The sequence below is a fragment of the Anomaloglossus baeobatrachus genome, chromosome 4, assembly GCF_048569485.1.
Source record: "Anomaloglossus baeobatrachus isolate aAnoBae1 chromosome 4, aAnoBae1.hap1, whole genome shotgun sequence".
In the NCBI taxonomy this organism is placed as follows: domain Eukaryota; kingdom Metazoa; phylum Chordata; class Amphibia; order Anura; family Aromobatidae; genus Anomaloglossus; species Anomaloglossus baeobatrachus.
The window spans coordinates 559,522,008-559,548,517 of NC_134356.1; the positions used below are offsets into that span (position 1 = coordinate 559,522,008).

Consider the following 26,510-nt stretch of genomic DNA (forward strand, 5'->3'; position numbering starts at 1 on the left):
TGCTTGAATGATCTTTGTTATTTATTCACTGGTGGTAGAGATGCATGAACCAGATGTAAATCGAGCCTTCCCTCTTCGACAACCATTTGTCCTCAGGTTCATGTTACAGTGCCAATGGCTTTCGTTTTCCCTCTGGGTGTGGTTGGTATGTTGGCTATCATTTTTTCTTCACACCTCACATGCTGGAAAAACATTATCTCTAGTCATCGAGCAGTGAGTCAGTTTCCGAATCCTGGTAGGATGGTGTCACATATGAGTCTGCTTTTATTTTGGGTCTACATTCTCAGGACTTAAAGCTTCAGATTTATTCTGAGCCCCTGTTGCCACATGTATGCTGCCCCACTGCTTATTTAGAGTTCTCTGTGGCTGCACAAACCGCTCACAACAGCGGCCAGATCCTCCGAACCATCTGTCCAATCACTTTGTATTTAGGCAAAGTTCTGCTGCCTGAAGCTAAAATTGTATACTGGACCTCCATTACACAAAGTGATATACAATCTGGGGGTGTGATTCAATCACAAATTTCTTAAATCTTAATTAACTATAAACAGTTGTCTTGTTATTCCAAAAATTCCCCTATACCTTAGTACAAAGAGAGCTGAACCAACCAAGTTAGGACCATCTGACTACCTTATGTCTATAGGACACACAATGCCAGGAAACTATGATTGGATATCTTGGATTTCAAGACTGGATCCATTTTTTTTCATAGGATATATGTCGTTGACTTCCCTTTCCCAATTGAAAGGACATGTAGACTTAGCTGAACTGAGTTTGTATGGCCACCTTAAGGCTTTAGATGATGTTTGTCACGGATCTCTCCATGTTTTTGGTGACTATGACAGCTTTTGACTGCAACCCCTCATCTCATGGGACTCTGCATTTAAATATTTGTTTCCTTTGGGCCTGAAGTAGTTAATGCCAGTTTTTATGTTAGGAGCTGTCCTGCAATTAAGGTCAGCTGCACCTGCTCTGTAGCCACACACCCTTGTGTTTAAATAGCTAGGTTTCCCAGCCAAGACTTGCTGATTCTACAAAGTGATTTGTATGCTAGCCGCCTTTGGCAAAGGAGCTACTGAGGATTCGTCCTGAAGTTGGATCTTCTCCATTTTTGGTTGTATTCCCCTGTTTGTCTCACCTACTCTCTTGCTGTATTAGTGTAGTGCTGGGCCTAGTGATCCCTACTGCCTCACTACTTAACTAGGACTATAGTAAGGTTTTTTTAGGGCTTCACGTATTCCTGCTTGGTGACAGGTGTGGAGCCTGTATAGGGTCTGACTAGGAGTGCAGGGTACAGCGCCAGATTAAAAGAAGGAAGTGTCCATCTACGCTCTCACTAGTGCCAGGGCCCACCATTGTTATTGTGTTCCTGGTGTTTCCCCTTGCTTGTGGTGTAGTTGTGGGTGTTTCTTGTTGTGCATCAGACATCTGTTGGTTTGAATGAGCCTGCCACATTAATTGAGTGGCAATGTTTTTTTTGGAATGTTTGAGCAATTCATTATATTGATAAGAATAAAGGAAAGCTCCATTGACCTCCAATGAAAAGTTTATATTGTCCGTTGCTCTCTGAAAGATGTAATGTGTTGTTCACTGAATAAAAAATGACACTTAAACTTAATTTATATGCAAACGCTTAAATGCTCTCGGAGTGTCAAAGCAAATCCCAAGCCTTCCACTGCTTGACACACATCTTACTGACTGTGCAGTCAAGGGGGCATTTGAAAGGCCCACAGCATTTAAACCTCATTTTCTTATGACTTTAAACAAGTAATATTTTTTTAAGGCAGGATGCAACAGATTGGATAGGTAAAGGTTTGGATGACATTATCTTTCATCCACTGGCAATACAATTAAAAGCAATGATGGAAAAGGGCTCCCTGCTTCATCATTCTCTCTGCGCGTCTGAGCTCTGATATTTTAGTGCAGCATGCGAGATGATGTCACTACATCGCGCCCACTCTGCCGAGCAGTACAGACCTGCAGACCACACAGTGCAGAGGAACGGGGAGAGATGAGCATTTTACTTTATTTTTTTAAAGCAATGAGGGCCGTTATACAGTATGCAGGGTTATGTGGGTGCCAATTGTACTGTTTGGAGGGCTAATTAAAAGCCATTATACTGTTTGCAGGGGAATGAGTGGGTTATTATACTGCTTAAATGGTTATTTGTGTGTCATTATACTATTTGGAGGGCTAGTGGGAGACATTACTCCCCAGCTGCATGCCCACTGTCTTGGAGTTATATTTGACTCAGATTTTTCCTTCTCTCCCTACATCCAATCACTCGCTTGCTCATGTCACCTACACCTTAAAAAGATCTCAAGAATTTGACTTTTTCTTACTTTTGACTCTGCAAAAATATTAATTGCTGCTCTTATTTATTCTTGTCTGGACTATTGCAACTCTCTAATAATCGGTCTCCCTCTTACTAAACTCTCTCCTCTCTAATCTATCCTGAATGCAGCAGCCAAGATCATATTCCTCTCCATCCACTACACTGATGCTTCTACACTGTTCCAGTCATTTCACTGGTTGCCCTTCCACTACAGAGTCCAATGTACACTTATCACTCTCACATTGAAAGCTCACCACAGTTCTACACCTCCCTACATCTCTGTCATCCTACCCATGCCCTCTATTGCGATAAGGGCGTAAGACTAACATTCTCAATAATCCGAACCTCCCACTCCCAGCTCCACGCCAATGCTCCAGAACAGGGGTGGGGAACCTTTTTTCAACCGGGGGCCATTTGGAAATTTCTACCAACCTTTGGGAGCCGCACAAAATTATTAATGTGAAAATGACCCTGCTATATTTGGTCAAACAATTAATTAACTTTACCCCTATTGTGGCGGCCAGAGCGGCTTCTCTTTGGTGCAGCTTTGATGTTTGGTGATACTAATCATGTTTCTTCTCACAACTGCTTTTTCATTTTTGTCTGGGTCTGGAGCGCAGTCAACTCTTTGTGATAAGATTGGTAAATCATATACATCACATAACAGACGCTGTATATACATCACAGGAGACACTGAAGGCACATATAACACATAAGAGACACAGGGACTGCTGTATATACATCACAGGAGACACTGGAGGCACATATAACACATAGGAGACACTGGGACTGCTGTATATACATCACAGGAGACACTGGGGGCACATACATCACACAAGGGGCTGGGGACATGTATATGCCCCCAGCCCCTCCTGTGATGTATATGCCCCCAGCCCCTCCTGTGATGTATATGCCCCCAGTCCCTCCTGTGATGCATGTGCCCCCAGTCCCTCCTGTGATGTATGTGCCCCCAGCCCCCCTGTGATGTATGGGCCCCCAGCTCCTCTTGTGATGTATATGCCCCCAGCCCCTCTTGTGATGTATGTGCCCCCAGCCCCTCTTGTGATGTATGTGCCCCCAGCCCCTCTTGTGATGTATGTGCCCCCAGCCCCTCTTGTGATGTATATGCCCCCAGCCCCCCTTGTGATATATAAGTCACAGGAGACGCTGAGGACATGCACATCACAAGAGGGGCTGGGGACATGCACATCACAAGAGGGGCTGGGGATATGCCCATCACAAAAGGGGCTGGGGACATGCACATCACAAGAGGGGCTGGGGCATGCACATCACAAGAGGGGCTGGGTTGCAGGCACCACAAGAGGGGCTGGGGCGCAGGCACCACACAAGAGGAGCTGGGGCGCAGGCACCACACAAGAGGGGCTGGGGCGCAGGCACCACACAAAAGAGGCTGGGGCGCAGGCACCACACAAGAGGGGCTGGGGCGCAGGCACCACACAAGAGGGGCTGGGGCGCAGGCACCACACAAGAGGGGCTGGGGCGCAGGCACCACACAAGAGGGGCTGGGGTGCAGGCACCACTGGGGGGCACAGATATCACTTGCGGAGCCCTGACATCAGTGGGGGGGGAGAGGGACACACAAACCTGGGGTGATACACAGCATTGGGGGGCACACAGCACTGAGGGGAGGGGGGCCACAAAGCACTGGACAGGGCACACAGCAGCAGAGGGCTGGCGCTTGACACACAGCAGCGCCGGACTCACAGCACCGGAGAGTAGGCAGGCACCGGACACACAGCTCCAAGGGCCGGGTGCGGGCACGCAGCTCAGAGGACCGGAAGACGTGCACGCAGCTCAGAGGGCCGGGGGGCGGGTACGCAGCTCAGTCAGAGGTCCAGAGGGCGTGCACGCAGCTCAAAGGACCGGGGGGCGGGCACGCAGCTCAGAGGGCCGGGGGGCGGGCACGCAGCTCAGAGGGCGGGCAATGCAGAGCACTAAACCCGCCCACAAAGTAAGTCCTCTCTCACTGGCACTGGCCAGCGGGAGAACGCATTGGTAAGCACAGCAGCACGTGCGGATTTAAAGGGCCGGCGGCCCACAAGATGGCGGTGGCAGCTCGAGCACTGCCGCCCCCGGGAATCTGCCCGGGGGCTGCATAAAAGAGCATGGCGGGCCGTATACGGCCCGCGGGCCGGAGGTTCCGCACCCCTGCTCTAGAATTTACTACCCAGGACAATCAGGACATTAATAACCACAGTTTATAGTATGCCCTTAAAACTCATATCTTTAGACCAGCCTATCGCCTCACCTCACTTATGTACTGTACGGTAACTATTCAAGTTTTGCGCATTACAAAATTTCCTTCCAAATCTGGTCCCTTGTAGCATCTGTGCACACATCCTCCATGCACTTAAAAGCCCTCTGTACCTGTACTTGTTGGTGACCAGTTCATGCAGCGTTATTTGAATTCCCTAATTAATATATTGATGACTGGACCAGACAATACAAGCTTTTTTACCATTTACCTTTCGTGTCTCCCCTATTTCCTCATAGATTGTAAGCTTGTGAGCTGGGCCCTCACTCCTCTTGGTATCTATTGAATCGTGTTACTCTGTAATGTCTTTTTTGTCTGTACATGTTCCCTCTGAATTGCAAACTGCTGCATAACATGTTGGCGCTATAGAAATAAAAATTATTAATGTGTATGGGCTATTATACATTGTGGAGAGGCCATCATACTGTGTGGAGGATTGGATAAGGGAGGGCCATTGCACTGTATGGAGGGCTATGTTGGTGTGGCACCCCTGACCTGGTCAGGCACCACTGAGTACTGCACCCATGTTGGGACAGTGCTTCCAGGTGATTCCAAAGGCCAGAATGAGGTGTGCGGGATGTTACGGCCGCTCATCTCTGCCCCTCCGCTTCGATTGGGCAGCCGCTTAGTGACGCCGCTGTGACGCCGCACGATCCGCCCCCTTAGAAAGGAGGCGGTTCGCCGGCAACAGCGACGTCGCTAGGCAGGTAAGTCCGTGTGACGGCTCCTAACAATTTTGTGCGCCACGGGCAATGATTTGCTCGTGACGCACACAAACGACGGGGGCGGGTACGCTCGCTAGCGATATCGCTGCGTGTGACGGGGCCTTAAGTCACACATGTCTGCTAATAAGATCAGCAGACATGTGCAGGGAATACCGTGGGCTCGCCGCTGGAGCCCACGGTAACCGGAGGGAGGCGACCAAGGATGTACCAGTACTTTATTGCTCATAAAGGAGTTAATTAATAATAGTACATTACATATCTCTATAAAACATTTCTTTATTAATTCAACTAAAATCGCCCGGGTAGACAGATAAGTACCAAAAATAAGGGGGACACAATATGATGTGAGGTATCCGTATAGCAACCAGGCCTCCCACACCATTAGATGGGACCCTTGGGTAGCCTCTGGAGGAGGCTAGCCTTCAATTCTTGTCAAGGGGTGTAGTGGAGGGGCTGGAAGCTAAGCTGCAGAGGCTGTCAGGAAAGAGGTGGAGCGAGCCAGTCTGGCAGCAGTGATCGCGGTTGCTAGGAAACGCAGACGCGCGCACACGCTAGTCAGACCCTGCACGTGAAGTAGCCGTTAGCGGGGGAGAACGGTTACCAGTGAGTCAGTCAGAAAGACACCTGAAGAGAGGCGGTCATGTACGGGGACTGCTGGTGACTAGGCACGCACGGGGAACAGGTCCCTAGAGTAGACATCCATTTATTGATCTACTAAACCTGCCGGTGAGGGGACTAGAGGTACCTCACCAACCATCTAGAGTCTGACCCTCAGCAGCAACGAAGGGGCCCATAAGGAGACAGAGCTTGGAGCAATCTCACCTGGTCCATGCTGCCGGCAAACGGGCCAAAAAGGGAGAAAAGGCAGTAGCGACTCCCTGGATAGACCCCACGGTACTTCAAGTCAGGGGTTATCCGAACAAAGAAGTGCTAGGAAGGCGAGTTAATGGTTACCCTCAGATCGGCCTGAAGGAGTTCCTGGTTCCACCTGGTTTGTTTCAGCATCGCCCGGGTTACCTCACGAAAACAGCAAAAGTGAGTAAAACAAGTTGAAAGACTTTCCGGACTGAGCCTGAGTTATTCTGGAACCTGTTGTTCTACACACCCTAGCCCCTGGGGCCAGCCTCACTCACGGGAGGCCACACCATCCGACTGCAGACTCCATCAGCCCCAGACGCTCATTAAACCTGCAGTGGCGGTCACCCATACCCTGACCGCAAACCGTGAGTGGCGTCACGACTCATATATATACAAAACCGACATATCTGTTGCCATATATATACCCAAAAGAAGACCGTGTGGTGTCCCTGAAGGTGGAGTGATGTCCCTGGGGCGACTACTGCAGGTGGGCTTCACATTGGGACCGTCATACTGTGTTGAAATCACTGTGAAGGAATCATACTTTGCACGGTGGATGGATAATAAAGATATCATTTACAAATTGTACATTATGCATGGCTACAAGTATATACCGTGTGTTTGTAAACAGTGCATATTTATTTAGCATTTATATCTTTCTCCAATTGTAGAAAAAAAGGATGATCCTATTGTAAAAAAATTGTTAAAAAGAACGGAGAGTCCTCAGTAATTGATATATTTTAATGGCTAACTGAAAAGATGCCACACATTGGGCAGCAAGAATCACATGATCAAAGGACAGACAATTCACGTAAGAACATTTATGAAGCGTCCAAGTGCAGAATACGGCTGTGTTCACCAACAAGGGATTAGTTGACGCTCCAATATACAATAATACATTATAGGCATACTTTGAAGCTACTGGGCCTAAGTGAAAAACGTATACTTTGGCCACCAACCTACAGTTGAAACCATAAGTTTACATACATTATCTTAAAAGACACATCTGCATGTTTTTCTCACTATCTGACATGCAATCAGAATAAACCTTTCCCATTTTAGGTCAATTAGGAACCAAAATTATTTATATTTGTCAAATACCAGAATAACGAAAGAGAGAATGTGTTAAGGCACTTTTATTACTTTCTGCAAAGTCAAAAGTTTACATACATTTAATTAGTATTTGGTACCATTGCCCTTAAACAGTATGACTTGGGTCTAATGTTTTGGATATCCTTCCACAAGCTTCTCACAATAGTTGGTAGGAATTTGGGCCCATTTCTCCTGACAGAACTGGTGTAATGGAGCCATGTTTGTAGGTCGCCTTGCTTGCACCTGCCTTTTCAACTTTGCCCATAAAGTTTCTGTAGCGCCCTGGAAAACCAGGTAGTTGAGCATCTAGGCCCCCACAGAACACCAATCCCACACAGGGTTAAAACAGCCGAACTGAAACCCTTGTCACCCCCCTCAGGGAAGGACAGACACACAAGTGGGCGGGACCAGGTGGTTGGGAATGCCCACCTATGGGTCTGGAGAGCCCCCAGGCGGGAAAACAGTCAGATAAGGTTTTGTTTTAAGTTCGAGTGGAGGTCCCAGGCTGACAGGTGCAGGGTCGGAGCCCTGACACCTTGGCTAGGTGGCAGACGGTAGCTAGAGTCTGCGGGGTGACGGGAAGACGGATAGGTGAATCTGAGGTGGACAGGGTTGGAGTCCGCCGGTACCGACACCGGAGAACCGACCCAGAAACCGTGTGCACAGAGGGGGTACTTGGACCCTGAAGCCAGGACCGGCACCGACGGCCTAGCTAATTAACCAATTGAGGGCAGGATTTTAGGTCTTGTCCCAACCTAAGTCCCGAAAAGTAGACAACCACCCACCAAGAGGGATAGGGCTACCACCAGGACCCGTACATCCCAAGGGTCAGCATCAGACAGGCACGGCTCCCAACAAAAGGACCGGGAGCGGACTCCTGTGTTTCAAACTGGGAAGTCCTACCTACAAAACACTGAGTGTAGAGGAGAGAGACTTTGACTACCAGCCCGGGTGTGGGATCAGATACACTCGTGTGCGGCAGCCGGCCACCATCACCTTGGTTTACCACAAGACTTGTGTGCTTTATTTGACCGTGAGTAATATCCCCGGCCTGGCCGGGTGCGCCGGCCCCTGCAACCACCCTCCTCAGCATAGAGACACTGGGCCCCGGGATATCCATCCCTACCCACGGAGGGGTTAACATCCAGCTGTTTGAACATATAGTATAATCCCCAATTTATATAATTAATTTTATTTTTATTCAAGTATAAAACAATTTTTACACCACACCATTTTGTGCATAATAACAATACAATGATCAATTGTCTTGGGCCAAATTAATGGCTACCCCTGGTCTTGAACATCAAGAACAGGGTTTACAATAGATAAATGACAAATTGATACAATTTACAATTAAAACCAGTGCTGGTTCACGTAGAGGACACAAAATACATCAAGCCAGACTTAACTTATAAGCTCCCAATGTGACTCTGCTGGCATGTTAGTGCTGATTATAGGATCACAGTCAGATATAGTCATCCAGGAGCATCCACATCAAGGTCACAAGGCGTTGGGTAGTTAGTCCCTTAATCAATGTGGTGAACCGCCGACCATTTCATATTAATTATAGACGTCTCCACCTCGACGCGTTTCCCCACATAAGCATGCGGTTCATCAGGAGGCTGGGAAAGTAAGTATAGTCTATCAGCATTCAATCAGACATAGATAGACAAACAAGCATGGAAATACAACATGTGCACAAAATTCCACCAAATAGATAGACAGAACAAATTAGATAACTCACTTGTCAGATCAAAAGATATGGGGCATGCAGGTCCATGGCGCCAAACAAACAGATCAGCAGCATTACAGTACATCCAGCTGCCAGACCATCACCCTGGGAGTTCCACAACTGCAGCGGTGGTGTTACATATCACCACACACCATGGGTGGCGTCACAGACATTTTTCAAACAACCCCGTATAAATACGTCCCCCTTTATTCAGAGTGTCCACGCGACCCCCGGGTCCGGAGAACCCCTCAAGCCATACCGTAGATCCGGATCAGAGCAGCACTGGCTGCTGGCACGGGGGAGGTACATTTCAATAGAATTGAGATCAAGGCTTTGTGATGGCCACTCCAAAACAGTGACTCTGTTATCCTTAAGCCACTTTGTAACTAGTTTGCCAGTATGCTATAGGTCATTGTCCATTTGGAAGACCCATTTCCTCCCAAGCTTTAAGTTCCTGGCTGATGTCTTGAGATTTTGCTTCAGTATTGCCACAGAATCTTCTTTCCTCATGATGCCACCTATTTTGTGACATGCTCCAGTCCCTACTGCAGCAAAACAACCCCAAAACATGATGCTGCCATCAGGGCTGTGGAGTCGGTAAACCAAACCTTCGACTCCGACTCCGACTCCTCAATTTCTCTTGCACCGACTCCGACTCCGACTCCTACATATATTGCCTATAGTTAGGTGAAAAATGTATTGTAATACATGAACATGTGTATGTGAACATCAGACATTTAATAATTTTTATGATACAATAATCAAGATATTTGGATAAAACATAAAATATATTTATTGGAATACAACTTTAGAGCACAAACTGTAATAAATTGTAAATATGTAATACACTATGTAATATACAGTAGATTACATATATATCTTGTGTGTGTGTATACAATTTATTAGTTTTTTGTGTTCTAAAGTTGTATTCCAATAAATATATTTTATGTTCTTTCTAACTATCTTGATTATTGTATCATAAAAATAATTAAATGTCTAATGTTCACATTGTACTACAATACATTTTTCACTTAAATATAAGCATTATACTAAATGTTATTATTTAGTAAAATATTCAGCACATTCTGCATTGCACTACTGTCCCCAATTTATTATATATTTTAGGAGTCTGAGTCGGTGCATTTTATACCGACTCCGACTCCACCAAAATGAGCTCCGACTCCGACTCCACGACTCCGACTCCACAGCCCTGGCTGCCACCCCTGTGTTTCACAGTTGGGATGGTGTTCTTAGACTTCAAAGCTTCTCCTTTTTCCTCCAAACATAACAATAGTCATTATGGTGAAACAGTTCAATTTGAGTTTTTTCAAACCACAGAACATGTCTCCAAAAATCAAGGTCTATGTTCCCATGTGCACTTGTAAACATTAATCGATCTTTTTTATATTTCTTTTGGAGTAATGGCTTCTTCCTGGAAGAGTGGCCTTTCAGCCCATGTTGATACAATACTCATTTCACTGTGGATAATGACACAATCTTACCAGCTTCCACCAGCATCTTCACAAGGTCTTTTGCTTTTGTTCTTGGGTTGATATGCATATGTGTGACCAAAGCACGTTCATCTTTGGTACACAGAACCCGTCTCCTTCCTGAGCGGTATGATGGCTGGACATTCCCATCTTGTTTGTACTTGCGTATAATTGTTTGCACAGATGAACAAGATACGTTCAGATATCTGGAAATTGCACCGAAGGATGAACCAGACTTGTGCAAGTCTGCAATTCTCTTCTTGAGATCTTTGCTTATTTCTTTTGACTTTCCCATGATGCTACACAAAGAAGCAGGGTGCTTCAAGTGTGCAATAAAATACATCCACAGGTGTGTCTCTAATTAACTCAGATGTTACCAATAAACCTATCAGAAGCTTCCAAAGACAAGACATCTTCATATGGGCTGTCCCATATTGTTTAAAGGCATAGTACTCTAAAGCGGGCTTTACACGCTACAATATCGGTAATGAACTATCGTCGGGGTCACGTTGTTTGTGACGCACATCCGGCGTCATTAACGATATCGCAGCGTGTAACACTCATAGGTGACCTTAAACGATCGCAAAAGCAGCCAAAATCGTTTGCCGCGGAGAGGTCATCCTGAAACAAAAAAACATTTTCTTCTCATTAGCGATGTTGTTCCTCGTTCCTGCGGCACCACACATCACTATATGTGACACCGCAGGAGAGAGGAACATCTCCTTACCTGCCTCCATCGGCAATGCAGAAGGAAGGAGGTGGGCGGGATGTTTACGTCCCGCTCATCTCCGCCCCTCCGCTTCTATTGGCCGCCTGCCGTGTGACGTCCCCACTTTCCCCCATGTCGACGGCCAGAGTGACGTCGCAGGGCAGGTAAGTCCGTGTGATGGGGGTAAGCGAGGTTGTGCGACATGGGCAGCGATATGCCCGTGTCGCAGAACCGACGGGGGTGGGTACGATCGCTTTACGAGCATGTAAAGCCCGCTTTACTGTATGTAAACCTTTGACTTTACAGAAAGTAATAAAAATGCCGTAAAACATTCTCTCTCTCTCTCTCATTATTCTGGCATTTGGCAAATCTAAATAATTTTGGGAATTCTAATTGACCTAAAACGGGAACCTATTATTCTGATTTCATGTTAGATAATGAGAAAAACATACATATGTGTTTTTTTAGATAGGGTTTGTAAACATCTGGTTGCAATTGTACTATAGGTTTCTTGTTGTGTGGCAGAGGGCCCTTGAGCCATCTCAGGCTTCGAGGAACAGATCCAACAGCTACCTCTGCACTTCGCACCACTAAGTGGTGTGAAAACAGCGCATCCTATAGTATATACTGTTTATATTATGCTGCATTGGTCAGATTACTTTCTGTACTCCATGTGTGACGCCCTGGACAAGCCAGGGGTCACAGGTAATGACATCACCACACCCTACACCCCGGTTAGGCACATCAAAGCTAGACCCAAAAATCCTTGTTGCCTTCCTCCAGGGGCTGATGTTCACACCAGGGGGTGGGCCAGGCGGTTGGCCCCACCCACCGAGGAGATCACAGTCCTGGAGGTGGGAAAAGAGAGCAGATTAGTTTTGGACGGGAGAGTGTGAGGAGTAAAGTGGTAGTAGAGCAACTATCTGAGAGTGTCCGGGTGTGTACCCCGGACAGAGACAGCAAGGTTAGCAGACGGCAGGGACCGTCTGCAGGAGTGGCCTATCGGAGTTGCCGTAAGGACCGTGGACGGGCGGTGGCCCGGCGGTATCGGACCGGTACACTAGGAGAAGCCAGCACCATTGGCAGGGGCCTTTCGGATCCCGGCAAGGCTTGGAGTCGCCGTGAATTTGCCAAATCCGTCAGTGAAGGGGACCTCCGGGTTTCCAAACAACTAAGTCCCGATTGAAGGCAACAGTCCAACCGTATGAGAGAGACACCGCCACCGCCAAGGCACCAGTTTCTCAGGGCCAGCGCCTGCGGGCAACAAGGGGCTCCTCCGGCCTATATCCAAGTCGGGAAGCGGGTTACCGGTGGGAACCCATTGGAACCAACAGAAGTACTAGGTGCAGGGAAAGAGACAGTCACCGTTAACTACTGGGGAAAAGCAACAGCAGCCGTCCGTGGGAACCGTCTTTCCAGCCGTGTGTTTTACCAAGAACTGTGTCATAATCTCAGGCTGAGTGAGTACCACCGTGCCGTGCGGCACAGCACTGCCCCCGCGACCCTGCACCTCACCAGGCCCCGCACCCGGCCTGCCATCCACCCCTACCCCATCACCGGGCCCCGGGACAACCAACCCAATACCCACAGAGGGGAGAAATAACAACAACGCTGCTCCCTGTCACCGCTCCCGGGATCCCCGTCCAGAGCAGCGGTGGTGTCCACACAATCACCACAACCGTGGGTGGCGTCACGGACAATATCCCCAAAACCAAAACCCTTCCCCTTTTCACTCACGGGCGAGGAGCGTCGCTCGAGTCCCCGGGATCCGGCCCATCGCTCGAGCCACCGAGCAGCAGCGGCCGCAGCAGCAGCGGCAGCCGGACCCGAGCAGTGGGAGAGCGCAGCGTCCCCTCCTCCGCCCGCGACACATGCTTATTCTAAGATTGGTTGCAGTTTAGAGGGCCTTAAGGCCCCTTTACACACTGAGACTTTCTAGCGATCCCACCAGCGATCCCGACCTGGCCGGGATCGCTGGAAAGTCTCTGGTGTGCTGTCAAACAGGCAAACCTGGTCAACGACGCAGCAGCGATACGGACCTGCAGAACAACCTAGCTGGTCGTTGGGGACGTGTCAAAGCAGCTATTTGAAAGGGAAGTCGCTAATGAAGTCGTTGTAACGGTGTCAAACACAACGATGCTTGCTGCGCAGCGGGAAACAAAGGACCAAAAAATGCTCCTGAGAGATGAGTAGCGATAAGTGACCTCACAGCGGGGGCCAGGTCGCTGATGCGTGTCAGACACTGCAATGTCGCTGGGGAGGTCGCTATTACGTCACAAAACCGGTGACGTTACAGCGATATTGCTAGCAATGTTGCAGTGTGTAAAGGGGTCTTTAGTAATCCACCCAACAAACTTCCTTTAACAGATAATCACTCATTGAATGAAATCTGCTTTGTATGCACTTATCATTTACATTTGTTTATTTTACATATTATACATCTTTGTTTTTCACCATGTTTTTCATTAATCATGTGGTCTTTTTCTCACAGAGCCCTACTGGAGGCAGAATGCAAAAAAGGGACAGTGATCCTGACAGAACATTCAGTTCGGGACAGGCCGGCAGGTAAAATAAAGTTGTCACTAATTTCCTTTTTAAAAGGAATCTGTCATCTGAACTGCGGGAGAGCCCGGCTTCACGATTCCAGCCGTGTGTATTTATCTCTGAAATGACGGGGACCATGACCAAAGAAAGCCGAGACTAGTCCTACTCCGTCCCCAGCCAGTCCTGTGCAGCGCAGCTTCATGTGATTGACAGGTCCCTTCTTTGTATGAACATAGGGAGTGAACTGTCAAACATCTTTAGCAGCACTGGGAGACGTCGGCCAGGGGCAGAGCTGGACTAGTCTTCTCTCTGGCTTTGGTCCCCAGCTAGATCTTTGAATTACTTTATTGAAAAGCAGGAACATTTCAAAGTAAACCATAGCTGTCTGAAATTCTGCAGCCAGGCTCTTATTGATGCTGCATGCAGTTTGGGCAGCATCAATCAAGTGACAGGTTCCCTTTAAAGTACACACAGAATACTTCAGACAACTGCTAATATAACAATGCTTATATGGCAGACGTGTTCACTTCCAACAGAGTTTCAAACTGCTCACATCATTCCTCCAGTTTCATCAGCAGACTACAGGCCCCTTAATAAGGGGTACTTTGCACGCTGTGACATCGCTAGCCGATGATAGCGATGCTGAGCGCGATAGTACCCGCCCCCGTCGCACATGCGATATCTTGTGATAGCTGCCGTAGCGAACATTATCGCTACGGCAGCTGCACACGCACTTACCTGCCCTGCGATGTCGCCCTGGCCGGCGACCCGCCTCCTTCCTAAGGGGGCGGGTCGTGTGGCGTCACACGGCAGGCGGCTAATAGAAGCGGAGGGGTGGAGATGAGCGGCACGTAAACATCCCGCCCACCTCCTTCCTTCCAAATAGCCGGTGGAGGCAGGTAAGGAGAACTTCCTTGCTCCTGCGGCTTCATACACAGCGATGTGTGCTGGCACAGGAACGAGGAACAACATCGTACCTGTCGCTTCAGCGAAATTATGAAAATGACCGACACTACACAGATCACCGATTTATGACGCTTTTGCGATCGTTTATCGGTGCATCTAGGCTATACACGTTGAGACGTCGTTACTGGCGCCGGATGTGCGTCACTTTCGATTTGACCTCGACGACATCGCAGTAGCGATGTCGCAACGTGCAAAGTACCCCTAAGAGTCAATAGACTACCATAAACAACATGTTTTGGAGGAAACATATAGAAAGTATATATTTTCCCTAACAGTCCTAGTGTTTTTGGAACACTCTAAAGCAGGCTTTACACGCTACGATATCGTTAATGAATTATTGTCGGGGTCACGGTGTTTGTGACGCACATCCGGCGTTATTAACGAGATTGCAGCGTGTAACACTTAAGGCTGCTTTACACTAGACAATCTATCGTGCGATAGATCGTCGGGGTCACGGTTTTTGTGACGCACATCCGGCATCGCTGGCGATGCCGGCCTGTGTGACACCTCCTAGCGACGCAGTATCGCTCACAAATCGTGAGTCGTGTACTGGTCACTAGGTTCCATAATATCGTTTAATTTAGTTGTTCATCGTTTCCGTGGTAGTACACGCCGCTCCGTGTGACACCCCGGGAACGATGAACAGCAGCTCACCTGCGTCACGCGGCCGCCACCGGCTATGTGAAGGAAGGAGGTGGGCGGGATGTTTATGTCCCGCTCATCTCCGCCCCTCCGATTCCATTGGCCGGCGGCCGCGTGACGTCGCTGTGACGCCGAACGTCCCTCCCACTCCAGGAAGTGGACGTTCGCCGCCCACAGCGTGGTCACACGAGAGGTAAGTACGTGTGACGGGGGGTTACCGACTTTGTGCGACACGGGCAGCGATTTGCCCGTGACGCAAAAAGGACAGGGGTGGGTACGATCGATTGTGAAATTGCACAATCGGTCGTACCGTGTAAAGCAGCCTTTAAGAGCGATCTTAAACGATTGCAAAAGAGGGCAAAATCATTTGCCGTGGAGAGGTCGTCCTGAAATAAAAAATCGCTTTCAGGATGTTAGCGATCTTGTTCCTCGTTCCTGCGGCAGCACACATAGCTGTGTGTCACACCGCAGGAGCGACGAACATCTCCTTACCTGCCTCCACCGGCAATGCGGAAGGAAGGAGGTGGGCGGGATGTTTACGTCCCACTCATCTCCGCCCCTCCGCTTCTATTGGCTACCTGCCGTGTGACGTCGCTGTGATGCCGCACGACCCGCCCCCTTAGGAAGGAGGCAGTTCGGCGGCCAGAGTGACGTCGCAGGGCAGGTAAGTCCGTGTGACGGGGGTAAGCGAGGTTGTGCGACACAGGCAGCGATATGCCCGTGTCGCACAACCGACGGGGGCGGGTACGATCGCTTGCATTCTCACTAGCGAGATTGCAGCGTGTAAAACCCGCTTAAGAGTCACCATGATGTTCTTTAGGCTATTTTACCAATCCACAATTCCCATACTATAACTACTTATTCTATATTTATAGTAAATGCATATAATTTACATGCATTTCATTGTTCATTTTTTAATACATTGTTCTTGAGTACACATACGAAGCCTGAACAATAATCTTACAGATATATATGTATTATACCACAAAATGAGTACACCCCTCACATTTTTTTTTTGTAAATATTTCATTATATCTTTTCATGGAACAATACTGAAGATATGACACTCTGACACAATGTAAGGTAGTCAGTGTACAGCTTGTATAATGGTGTAAATTTTGTGTGCCCTCTAAATGACTCAACACACAGCCATTAATATTTAAACCGCAGGCAACAAAGGTGGGTAAACCCCTAAGTGAAAATGGACAAATTGTGCTCAATTAGCCATTTCCTTCCTTGGTGTCATGTGACTCAATGTTACAAGGTCTCAGGTGTGAATGGGGAGCAGGTGTGTTAAATTTGCTGTTATCGCTCGCATACTCTCTCATACTGGTCACTGAAAGTTCAACATGGCACCTCATGGCAAATAATTCTCTGAGGATTTGAAAAAAAGAATTGTTGCTCTACATAAAGATGGCCTAGACTATTAGAAGATTACCAACACCCTGATACTGAGGTGCAGCATGGTGGCCAAGACCATACAACTGTTTAACAAGACAGTTTATCAAGACTGTTTAACAACTGTTTAAGAAGACAGGTTCCACTCAGAACAGGCCTCACCATGGTTGATCAAAGAAGTTGAGCACACATACGTCAAATCCATAGGTTCTCTTTTTCAAAATGGACATATAAGCGCTTGCTGTGTGTCTGCAAAGGTTACAGGGGTGGGGAGTCAGCCTGTCAGTGCTTAGACCATACGCTGCACACTGCATCAAATTAGTCTGTTTAGCTGTCATCCCAGAAGGAGACCTCTTCTAAAGATAATGCACAAGAAAATAGTTTGCTGAAGACAAGCAGACTAAGAACATTGATTACTGGATACATGTCCTGTGGTTTGATGAAACCAAGATAAACTTATTTGGTTCAGATAGTGTTAAGCATGTGTGATAGAAACCAGTTGAGGAGTACAAAAACAAGTGTGCCTTGCCTATAATCAAGCATGGTGGTGGGAGTATCATGGTTTGGGGCTGCATGAGTGCTGCTGGCTCTTGAGAGCTAGAATTTATTGAGGAAACCATGAATGCCAACAAGTACTGTGACCCAAAGAAGCAGAGCATAATTCTCACCCTTCATAGTCCAACATGATAATGACCCCAAACACACCTCCAAGTTGTCCACTGCCTTGCTAAAGAAACTGAGAGTAAAGGTGCTGGAAAAGGCAAGCATGTCTCCAGACCTAAACCCTATTGAGCAAATGTGGGGAATACTCAAACGGAAGGTGGAAGTGTGCGAGATCTCCAACATTCACCAGCTCTGTGATGTCATCATGGAGAAGTGGAAGAGGATTCCAGCGGCTCCTGTGAAATTCTAGTGAATGCCATGCCCAAAGAGTTAAGGCAGTGAATGAAAATAATGGTGGCCACAGAAAATATTGACACTTTAGGCACAATTTGACCGCTTTCACTTAGGGGTGTACTCACTGTTGTTATTTAGAGGACACACCAAATTTACACTGTTATATACTAAGCTGTACACTGACTACTTTACATTGTATCAAAGTATCATACCTTCAGTGTTGTCCCATGAAAAGATATAATAAAATATTTACAAATATGAGGGGTTGTATTCACTTTTGTGATATACTGTATATAGATATAAAGCGGGTGAAATAAGTATTGAACACGTCACCAATTTTCTAAGTAAATATATTTCTAAACATGCTATTGACATGACTTTCTCAACAAATGTTGGTAAGAACCCATCCAAACCATACTCAGGCAGCACAGAATTCAAACCATAGAGGTCCATAAATTTAGTGTTGTATAATAATGAGAAATGAAATAGGGAAAAATTATTGAACACATGAAGAAAGAGAGGTGCAAAAAGAAATGGAGTTCATGACATCAGCTGAAATCTATCAGTAATTAGAAAGCAACCCTGCCACTTAGTGAATAATAATATCAGCTGGGTCAACTGATGGCCTAAAAAAGATCTCTCATTATCAAGGTGCCACACAAGAAACATCTCATGAAGGGTAAAACCAGTGAGCTGTCTCAAGACTTTCGCAACCTTATTGTTGCAAAAGAATTTCTAAACTACTAAATGTTCAAGTGAGTATTGTTTTGGTCATAATCTGGAAGTGAAAAGAACATAATTTCATTATAAACTGGCCTTGACCAGGTGCTCTTCACAAGAGTTTAAAATTATCAGAAGAGTTGTCCAAGAGCTGAGGACCACTTGTGGAGAGCTACAGAAAGACCAGTATGTGACCTGTAATGTAAAGACCTGTAATGCACTCACCCTCCTTGGCCTATATACATGCTTATGACACAAGACTCTATTGATGAACAAAAAGCATACTCAAGCTCCTTTAATTTTTGCTCAACAACATTTAGACAAGCCTGTGAAATCCTGGGAGAATTTAGTCTGGTCAGATGAGATCAAAATTGAACTCGTTGGATGCCATAATACATACCATGTTTGGAGGCCAAAAGGCACTACATCTCACCCCACAAACACTATACTGACAGTGAAGTTTGGAGGTGGGAACATGATGATGTGGGACTGTTTTTCAACATACGGCACTGGCAAGCTTCATATCATTGAAGGAAGGATACATGGACAATTGATAAAAACTGCTGCCATCTACCAGGATGACAAAGATGAAATGAGAGTGGAAATTTCAACAAGATAATAATCCCAAACAAACAGCCAAGTAATTTCTCAATTGGTTTCAGAGAAAGAAAATAAAACAGAATGGCTAATCCAATCACCTGACCTGAATCCAATAAAAAATGTATGGGAAGAACTAAAATTTATGAAAGGAACTAAAGCTCAGAGTTCATAGAAGAAGCCAACAGATGCTTCAGGATTTGAAGAGTGTTTGTGTAGAAAAATGTACCTAAATCATACCTGAGCAATGCATGCAACTAGTTTCTCCATACAGGAGGCGTCTTGAAGCTGTCATCACCAACAAAAGTTTTTGTACAATGTATTAAATAGATATCAGTACGTGTGTTCAATACTTCTTCACTGGGTCACTTCTCATTATTACAAATCACTAAATTTATGGACATCTAAGGCTTGATCTCTTTGCCTATGTGGATTGGATGGGTTGTCATCAGCACCTTTAGAAATATATTTACATAGAAAATTGGGGACATGTTTAATACATTTCACTCACTGTGTATATATATATATATATATATATATATATAAATATATATATACACTGTGTGTGTACATATATATATATATATATACTGTATATATATATTTATGTATTTATATATATATATATATATATATATATTTTTATATATATATATATATATATATATATATATATATATATATATATATATATATATAAAATGTGTGTTTATACCATACAACATGGCCATAAGTATGTGGGCAAACACTTTTAGGATTTCTGAATTACAAAACCATGGAAATTATTATGGAGGTTTTCACCCCGTTGCTATTAAAATGATTATATAGATTGTGCCACAGATCTAATGTTTCAGTTCACCCCAAAAAGGTTTGATAAGGTGCCAGTTTGTAATTTTTGCAAGTTAGTCAAATAAGTCTTCACTATAGTTAGCAAATAATTTTTTATTCTTCATTCTTTTTTTCTGAAACTTGTGTTATACTGACCGAGAAAAACAGACAATTCTGTAGAATGTCTAGTCATCATGTAGCATTTCAAGTTACTTTCCTTGATAGCAAACCATGAAAATAACTTCAAGCAATGATTTCTCTTATGCTAAATTGGCAGATGGAGATAATCTAGAGTCTAATTTGATTAAATTTCATTAACTGAATTATTAGAAAGCTGGTATTATATGAATTTGGTGAAAACCATTGAGCTGTATACAGTGTGTCCACCCATATCCTGTCCACAGCCATTAACTTGAGAACGGCGGCAGCTATAGGCATAGAAGTGGTGTCTAGGTATAGTAAAGGTGGAAAACAATGGAGTTAGCATTTTTATCTAAAAAATGAAACGAGATAGAGAAAAAAAGTGAATTACAAAGTTGTAGGGCATCATCAATTCAATACGAATCGACACCTTGTATACAGAAATGCTATGATTAGAACGTGTAAAACTCACAAGGCTGCGGATGTGAAGCGATACATCATGGGGACCTTCCTACAAGTCATTGGGTATGGTGGCTGCGTGGAGTGGCCTCCACGCTCACCTGACCTGACCCCATTAGACTTCTTTCTGTGAGGTCACATCAAACAGCAGGTGTATGCGACCCCTCCACCAACATTGCAGGACCTATGACGACGTATTACAGATGCTTGTGCAAACGTGTCACCTACCATATTGCACAACGTGCAGCAGGATACAGTATGCTGTCCAGAGTCCAGATGTGCATTGCAGCTGATAGTGGCCACTTTGAGCATCAAAGTTAACTGAGCGCCAGATGCGTGTCCAGCATTCAATGTTTTTGGGGGGCCATGGGTTTCATATCATAGCATTTCTGTATGCAAGGTGTCAATTCGTATTGAATTGATGATGCCCCACAATTTTTTACTTCACTTTTTTTCTCTATCTCGTTTCGATTTCGAGATAAAAATGCTAACTCTGTTGTTTTCCACCAGGTGGCGCAATAGGTGATTTCATTGCATAGCGCATGGCTACTTTACTATACCTAGATACCACTTCTATGCCTATAGCTGCCGCCGTTCTCAAGTTAATGGCGGTGGACAGGATATGGGTGGACACACTGTATATGGTTTTATCAAAAAGTACAAACAATGCTAAATTAATTGCTAAACTCACTATTTTTAAGTAGTGCCCACATACTTTTGGCATTATGTTCATGATATTTGATATTTTTAGAATTAGGAACAAAGCAATACTTGTCTTGAATATAATGTTGTATACAAGCATACTGTTTTAATAATTTCCTGTTTAGTATAGAAAATCCCAAATAAATAAATATAAATATTATTCTTAAAATTTCGCCCATATAACTATATTTCTCAAACATGATACAAGCAATCTAAAGTATATTCTCATTTTCTACATAACATATATGTGGTATATTTTATTTAGGATATGTAACATCATCTTTTGAAGAATCAACAAAATACTCTCAAAGAGGAACTGAATACCCAATTCCAAGACGCAAAGAGGAGATCAGAAGAAATATAGACACCACAAATGTAGACAGATTCCTAACTCGTACTGTACCACAACAACAAATTAGATCAAAATATTCAAACCTGGGTAATGCAAGCAGTTCCTATGTATCACATGCATATGAAAATACAACTCAAGACAAAGGTGGAAGATGGGAAATAGGTTTTCCTTCAAGATATGACACATTAAACAAGGCAGCATTCCCACACAGTTTCTATCAGCCAGTGCGCCTTACAAGCCAGCCAATTATCACACCATTTTCATCAACCCAGTCAACACTTATAAGTGAAACAAAGAAAGAAGAGAAAGTTAAAGATCTTAAACCAGTAGCTCGTCCAAGAACTCATTCCAAAGAAGCCAGAAAAGTAGATGTACATGGGACACAAGATAAAAAACAGGATTCTATCTCCCAAAGGACTTTACAAACAAAAGAAGAACTTAAAGTAACATCAAAGCCTTTGGAACAAACACAACAAACCATGGAAAATAATCTTCAGTATAGCAAAAAACAGAATACAATCAGAGATGAAGCAGCAAGTGTAGCAGAATCAGTGAAAAAAGAGGTGACTCAAGAACCTAAACAACAAGAGCTTCCCATCAAAAAAGAAAGGAAAAAAAGAGAGCAAGCTAAGAAACGAAAGGAGGAATTAGAAAACGTTGAAGTAGGTGATGTGGATGTTGCAGGAGGATCAAGGTTTGACATCCGCGAGAACACTCGTGTGATAAAAACAGTTGTACGTGGAGAAAAAGAATTAACAGGTTCAGATCAGACAATTATATTAGAAATACCGATACAACTGGAAGCAAAAAGAATTGAAAATAGTTCACAAAAAAGTTCTATGGGGGATAAAGTACAAGGAAATGTGACTGATAAAAACACTTTTATTGGAAAAGTAGATAGCCTTTCTTCTATTGAGAAGAAACAGGAGGACATTGGATCTAGAACAACCATATTTGGAAAAAGTATGCAAGGAGAGCAAGTTGTCCTGAGTATCCCAATTCACTCTGATGAGAGAAAAAGAGAAGATAGATCAGAAACAGAGAACGTGGAACAGTCAGAACACAGCACGCCTTTTGGGAACTCTACACAAACTATTGTAAGTGAAGGCACTAAAACGTATGAAAGTTATGAAGTGGCAGATAATTCATCAGAACATGGTGGGAAGAAAGCTATAGTCACAGATATTCTAAGACAATTAGGGCAACCCACTGCTTTGGATGACTCTAATGTAACCTACATGGAAAAGGAAGAGCAATGTGGTGATGGTTTTGTAAAAACCCAAATTTTTGTGGAGTCTAAAACAACAGAAGAAATTGACTTGTTTGATGAACCTGACTTGACCGATTTATGGAACACATCAACTGCTCAGTCGCTACCAAAAACCATGCCTGGATCAATTGGTAACTTGCCTGGGGAAATAGAAAGCAGAACAACAAAGAAAACAATCTTAAAGGATGTATCTGGAGCACAAGCAGAAGAATGGATAGGAAATGTAATTCACTCTGGATTAAAAACAGGGACAGGAAAGTCAATTAACGTTGAGATAGTTGAGGAATCATTTGGAACAATTGAATATGATAAGGGAGAATTCCCTACCCCATTTCATGTAGAAGAAGCAGAGGACAACTACAACATGGAAGAATTAGTCACTACTGAACAACATATCCCAACATCAACAGAAAGGCAGCAAGATGTTACTCAGCTCAGAGAAGGCCCATCTCAAGTTGAAGAAATAACAGGGGGCGAGCATGTTGACGAGGAAACAGATTACTTTGTTTATGTTCCTGATGATAATCCATACCTAGAAGAAATGGAGGAGGAAGAAGATACTTTAAAAGGTCAGATTCACACTGAAGAAGAGTCTCAACTTAAGTATTCTTGGCAAGATGAGTTCCTACAAGGATCCCAAGGTCGCAAAAGCTTGAGCGAGCTTCTCAAAAATGCCATGGTCACTGAGCATAGCTCAGCTAGTAAAGATACTTCTGGTGGAGAGGAAGAAAGACTGAGCAATGAAGACCAAGAACAGTCACACATCAAAAGTATTGTAATTGAGAAAAAAATTGAAGTTCCACAAGAAATGAAGACATCAATAATCAAACTTTTATCAAAAGATGTTAAAGATCCACAGGAAAAACTGAAAGGGGCTTTGGATTGTCTACAAGGAAAACTTCCACAAGACCTTGTTGATGAACTGTCAGCACTAACTGGAGAAGAATTAACACAAAGCAGCAGTTTGGCAGTGGATATCAAAAAAGTTGGACAAACGGACGATGGTGGTTTGGTTACAATTGTAGCAGAAATTAATGTGTCACAAACAGTAGATGCTGATGATTTAGATATGTTAGAGCTAGCTAAGGAGAGTGAGGTGACAACCATACGTAAATCAGATCTAAAAACATCTGATGACTTAACATCTATCTTTCATAAACAAAATGAAAATCTTACATATAGAAAAGAATCCGATATGTACGAAGACTCGTATAACTCCATGGGAGCACATAGTGATGAAGAGCAATATACTGAAGAGATTAGTGTCAAAGGGCCAACTACCACAAGTATCCATTTCAGTCCTACGAGAGAACTATCCATAGGGCAAATTTCCCCCGATGTAACTAAATTTATAAAGCACATCGAACTTATCAATCATGAGCAAATCTCACATGGGGACACAAGATACGAACATGACTCGATTGGTGAACTGTCACCAACAGAAAACAACAGGTCTGAACATCACATCAAAATTGGTCCCTGTGAAATGCTCTCTAAGAAGCAGATAATCTTTGAGGGTCCTATTTCAGAAAAACTGAAACTGGACATAGTAAAAAATTCAGAAGACAGCTCAGACCAGAATAGATCTATTAGACATATTAAAATTAGTCCAACAGAAAGTTTCCAAGCAGAACAGATTATATTTCATGGACCTATTTTCAAAACAGTAGGCATTGGACAAAATGTCACAGGAGGCTTATCAGTTAGAGATGACTCAGTGGATAGTGTAAGCAAAGTTTATGAAACATCGCTTTATGAGGAAAACAAGAGTGGAGAACAAGAGAAAACAATTCAGGTTGATGATTATATGGGTGGTACGAATCAATCTATCTCAGATTTTAACATTAATGCTGGTGAAATGAGAAAGGGAATATTATTGGAAGGATCTATTCCAAGACCCAATGAGCTTAGTATTACTTTAGATACCAACGATGACCATGCTCCTATTGAATATAACTTTGCAACTCAGAAAGTCCATCTAGGAAAAGAAACTAAGTACCAAGGTTATGTTTCTGATTCACAGTCAGCTGTTCCGTCAAATGATCGGTCTAGCATCAACACATCTATCCACCATATTAAATTAAGTCCAAGCAGAGAGCCAATTGTTTTTGAAGGCCGCATCTCACCAAATTTTCAAATTAGAGGAGAAGATATTTCCCGTTCGGAAGATAAAAACATACCTATTAGACATATACAACTGGGTTCCCCGGATAGTCATGTATCAGAATGTATTACTTTTGAAGGACCAACTAAGCAAACCTTTGAATCATCAGAGTATATTGTCTCATCTCCATCTGGAGACTCCACTGAGAGTGAGAGGTCAATCAAACACATTAAACTGGGTCCAACAGAGAAGTCGTTCACATTTCAAATGGATATAACCAAAATTGCCACAAAACATACAGGGCAAGATGGAGCCCAAGAAACCAGTATGATGATTACTGAAGGACAAGAACTTAGTCAGCCACACAGTGAATTAAAAGATGACTCCGAGGTGGCAGAAAGTGGATATGGTGAGGAAGAAATTGCTGGTGTCTCTCATCTCCCTTATAGTATCACATCCCACCAGGTCATTGGTGATACGGCAGAGGTTGAAAGAACTGTACAGCTGCAAAGAATAGTCCACCAAGGTCACATGGTGTCTGATGATAAGAAAGTGGCTGTTGTTTATCTTGATGACGAGGAAGAAGAAGAAGAAGATGATCCTGACCAGGATTATTTACGACGTTCATTTTGAAATTACTCTATGCAACAATAATAACTGCTAAGAACTCTTAACATAATATATATATGTCATGCAATGTGCATCGCAAACCCACTGACGAGTATTTTGGAGCCCATTTATACATTTAGACAGTCTTAAAGCATTGACATAAGTCACTTTTGTTATGTTATTCTATAGCTTGATCAGTCACAAGTTTTGCCACTATTTTAAATCTTCTTAGTATTCTAATGAATCAGAATGTAGAGGAGAAAACCAGCGATTTATAAAATAACAATCAAAAGGATCTACAAGTGGAATTTATATATTATTCTCAATAAAAAATTGTTTAAAAGAACTGAAGTCCTCAGTGGTTGATACCTTTTAATGGCTAACTGAAAAGATGGTGATAATAGCAAGCTTTCGAGACTACTCAGGTAGTAGACCTGATGAAGGTCTCTTCATCAGGCTCAATATAACACAAAATCTGAAGAGTCACATATTTATACACAACAGGACATAGAATAGTGCAGTTAAAAAAAAAAAAACTGCACTATTCTATGTCTTGTTGTGTATAAATATGTGACTCTTCAGATTTTGTGCTATAGCATGCCTAATGAAGAGACCTGAGTAGTCTGGAAAGCTTGCTATTACCATCTTTTCAGTTAGCCATTAAAAGGTATCAACCACTGAGGACTTCAGTTCTTTTAAACAATTTTTTATCTCTACTGGCTAAAGGGTACTTTACATGCTGCGACATCGCTAGCGATCTCGTTAGCGATGTGAAATTCTAGATCGCAAGTGCACGGTACAAAGATATATTTTACCTGTATATTATTCTCATCATTACAGGGATTTTCCTAAGAAGTGAAATGAGGTCTTCTGCTTGGTAATATGTTCATGTTTAAGAAAATAAGATTGGAACCTGAGAACAGGACTATCACCCATTCAGCAGATTCACTTTGTGCCCAAAATATGGATATGCACTCACAAATGACGCGATGATTGCTTTATGCAAATCCATTCATAGTTGTACTGCATTATTTAAAAAAAAAGTACACAAATACATTTGCTATA

The 26,510-nt window shown here is 44.0% G+C and overlaps 1 protein-coding gene across 1 annotated transcript in view; it reads left to right on the plus strand.

The window, feature by feature from the left end:
• SYNM (synemin) overlaps positions 1 to 25,812 on the plus strand; it is a 92,726-nt gene extending 66,914 nt beyond the window's left edge. Inside the window, exons 3-4 of the mRNA XM_075345989.1 lie at positions 13,708 to 13,781; positions 21,376 to 25,812. Of these exons, the coding sequence (XP_075202104.1) occupies positions 13,708 to 13,781; positions 21,376 to 25,469 (4,168 nt within the window). The 3' untranslated portion in view covers positions 25,470 to 25,812. The remainder of the gene's footprint in view (positions 1 to 13,707; positions 13,782 to 21,375) is intronic.
• Positions 25,813 to 26,510: the final 698 nt, after the last annotated feature.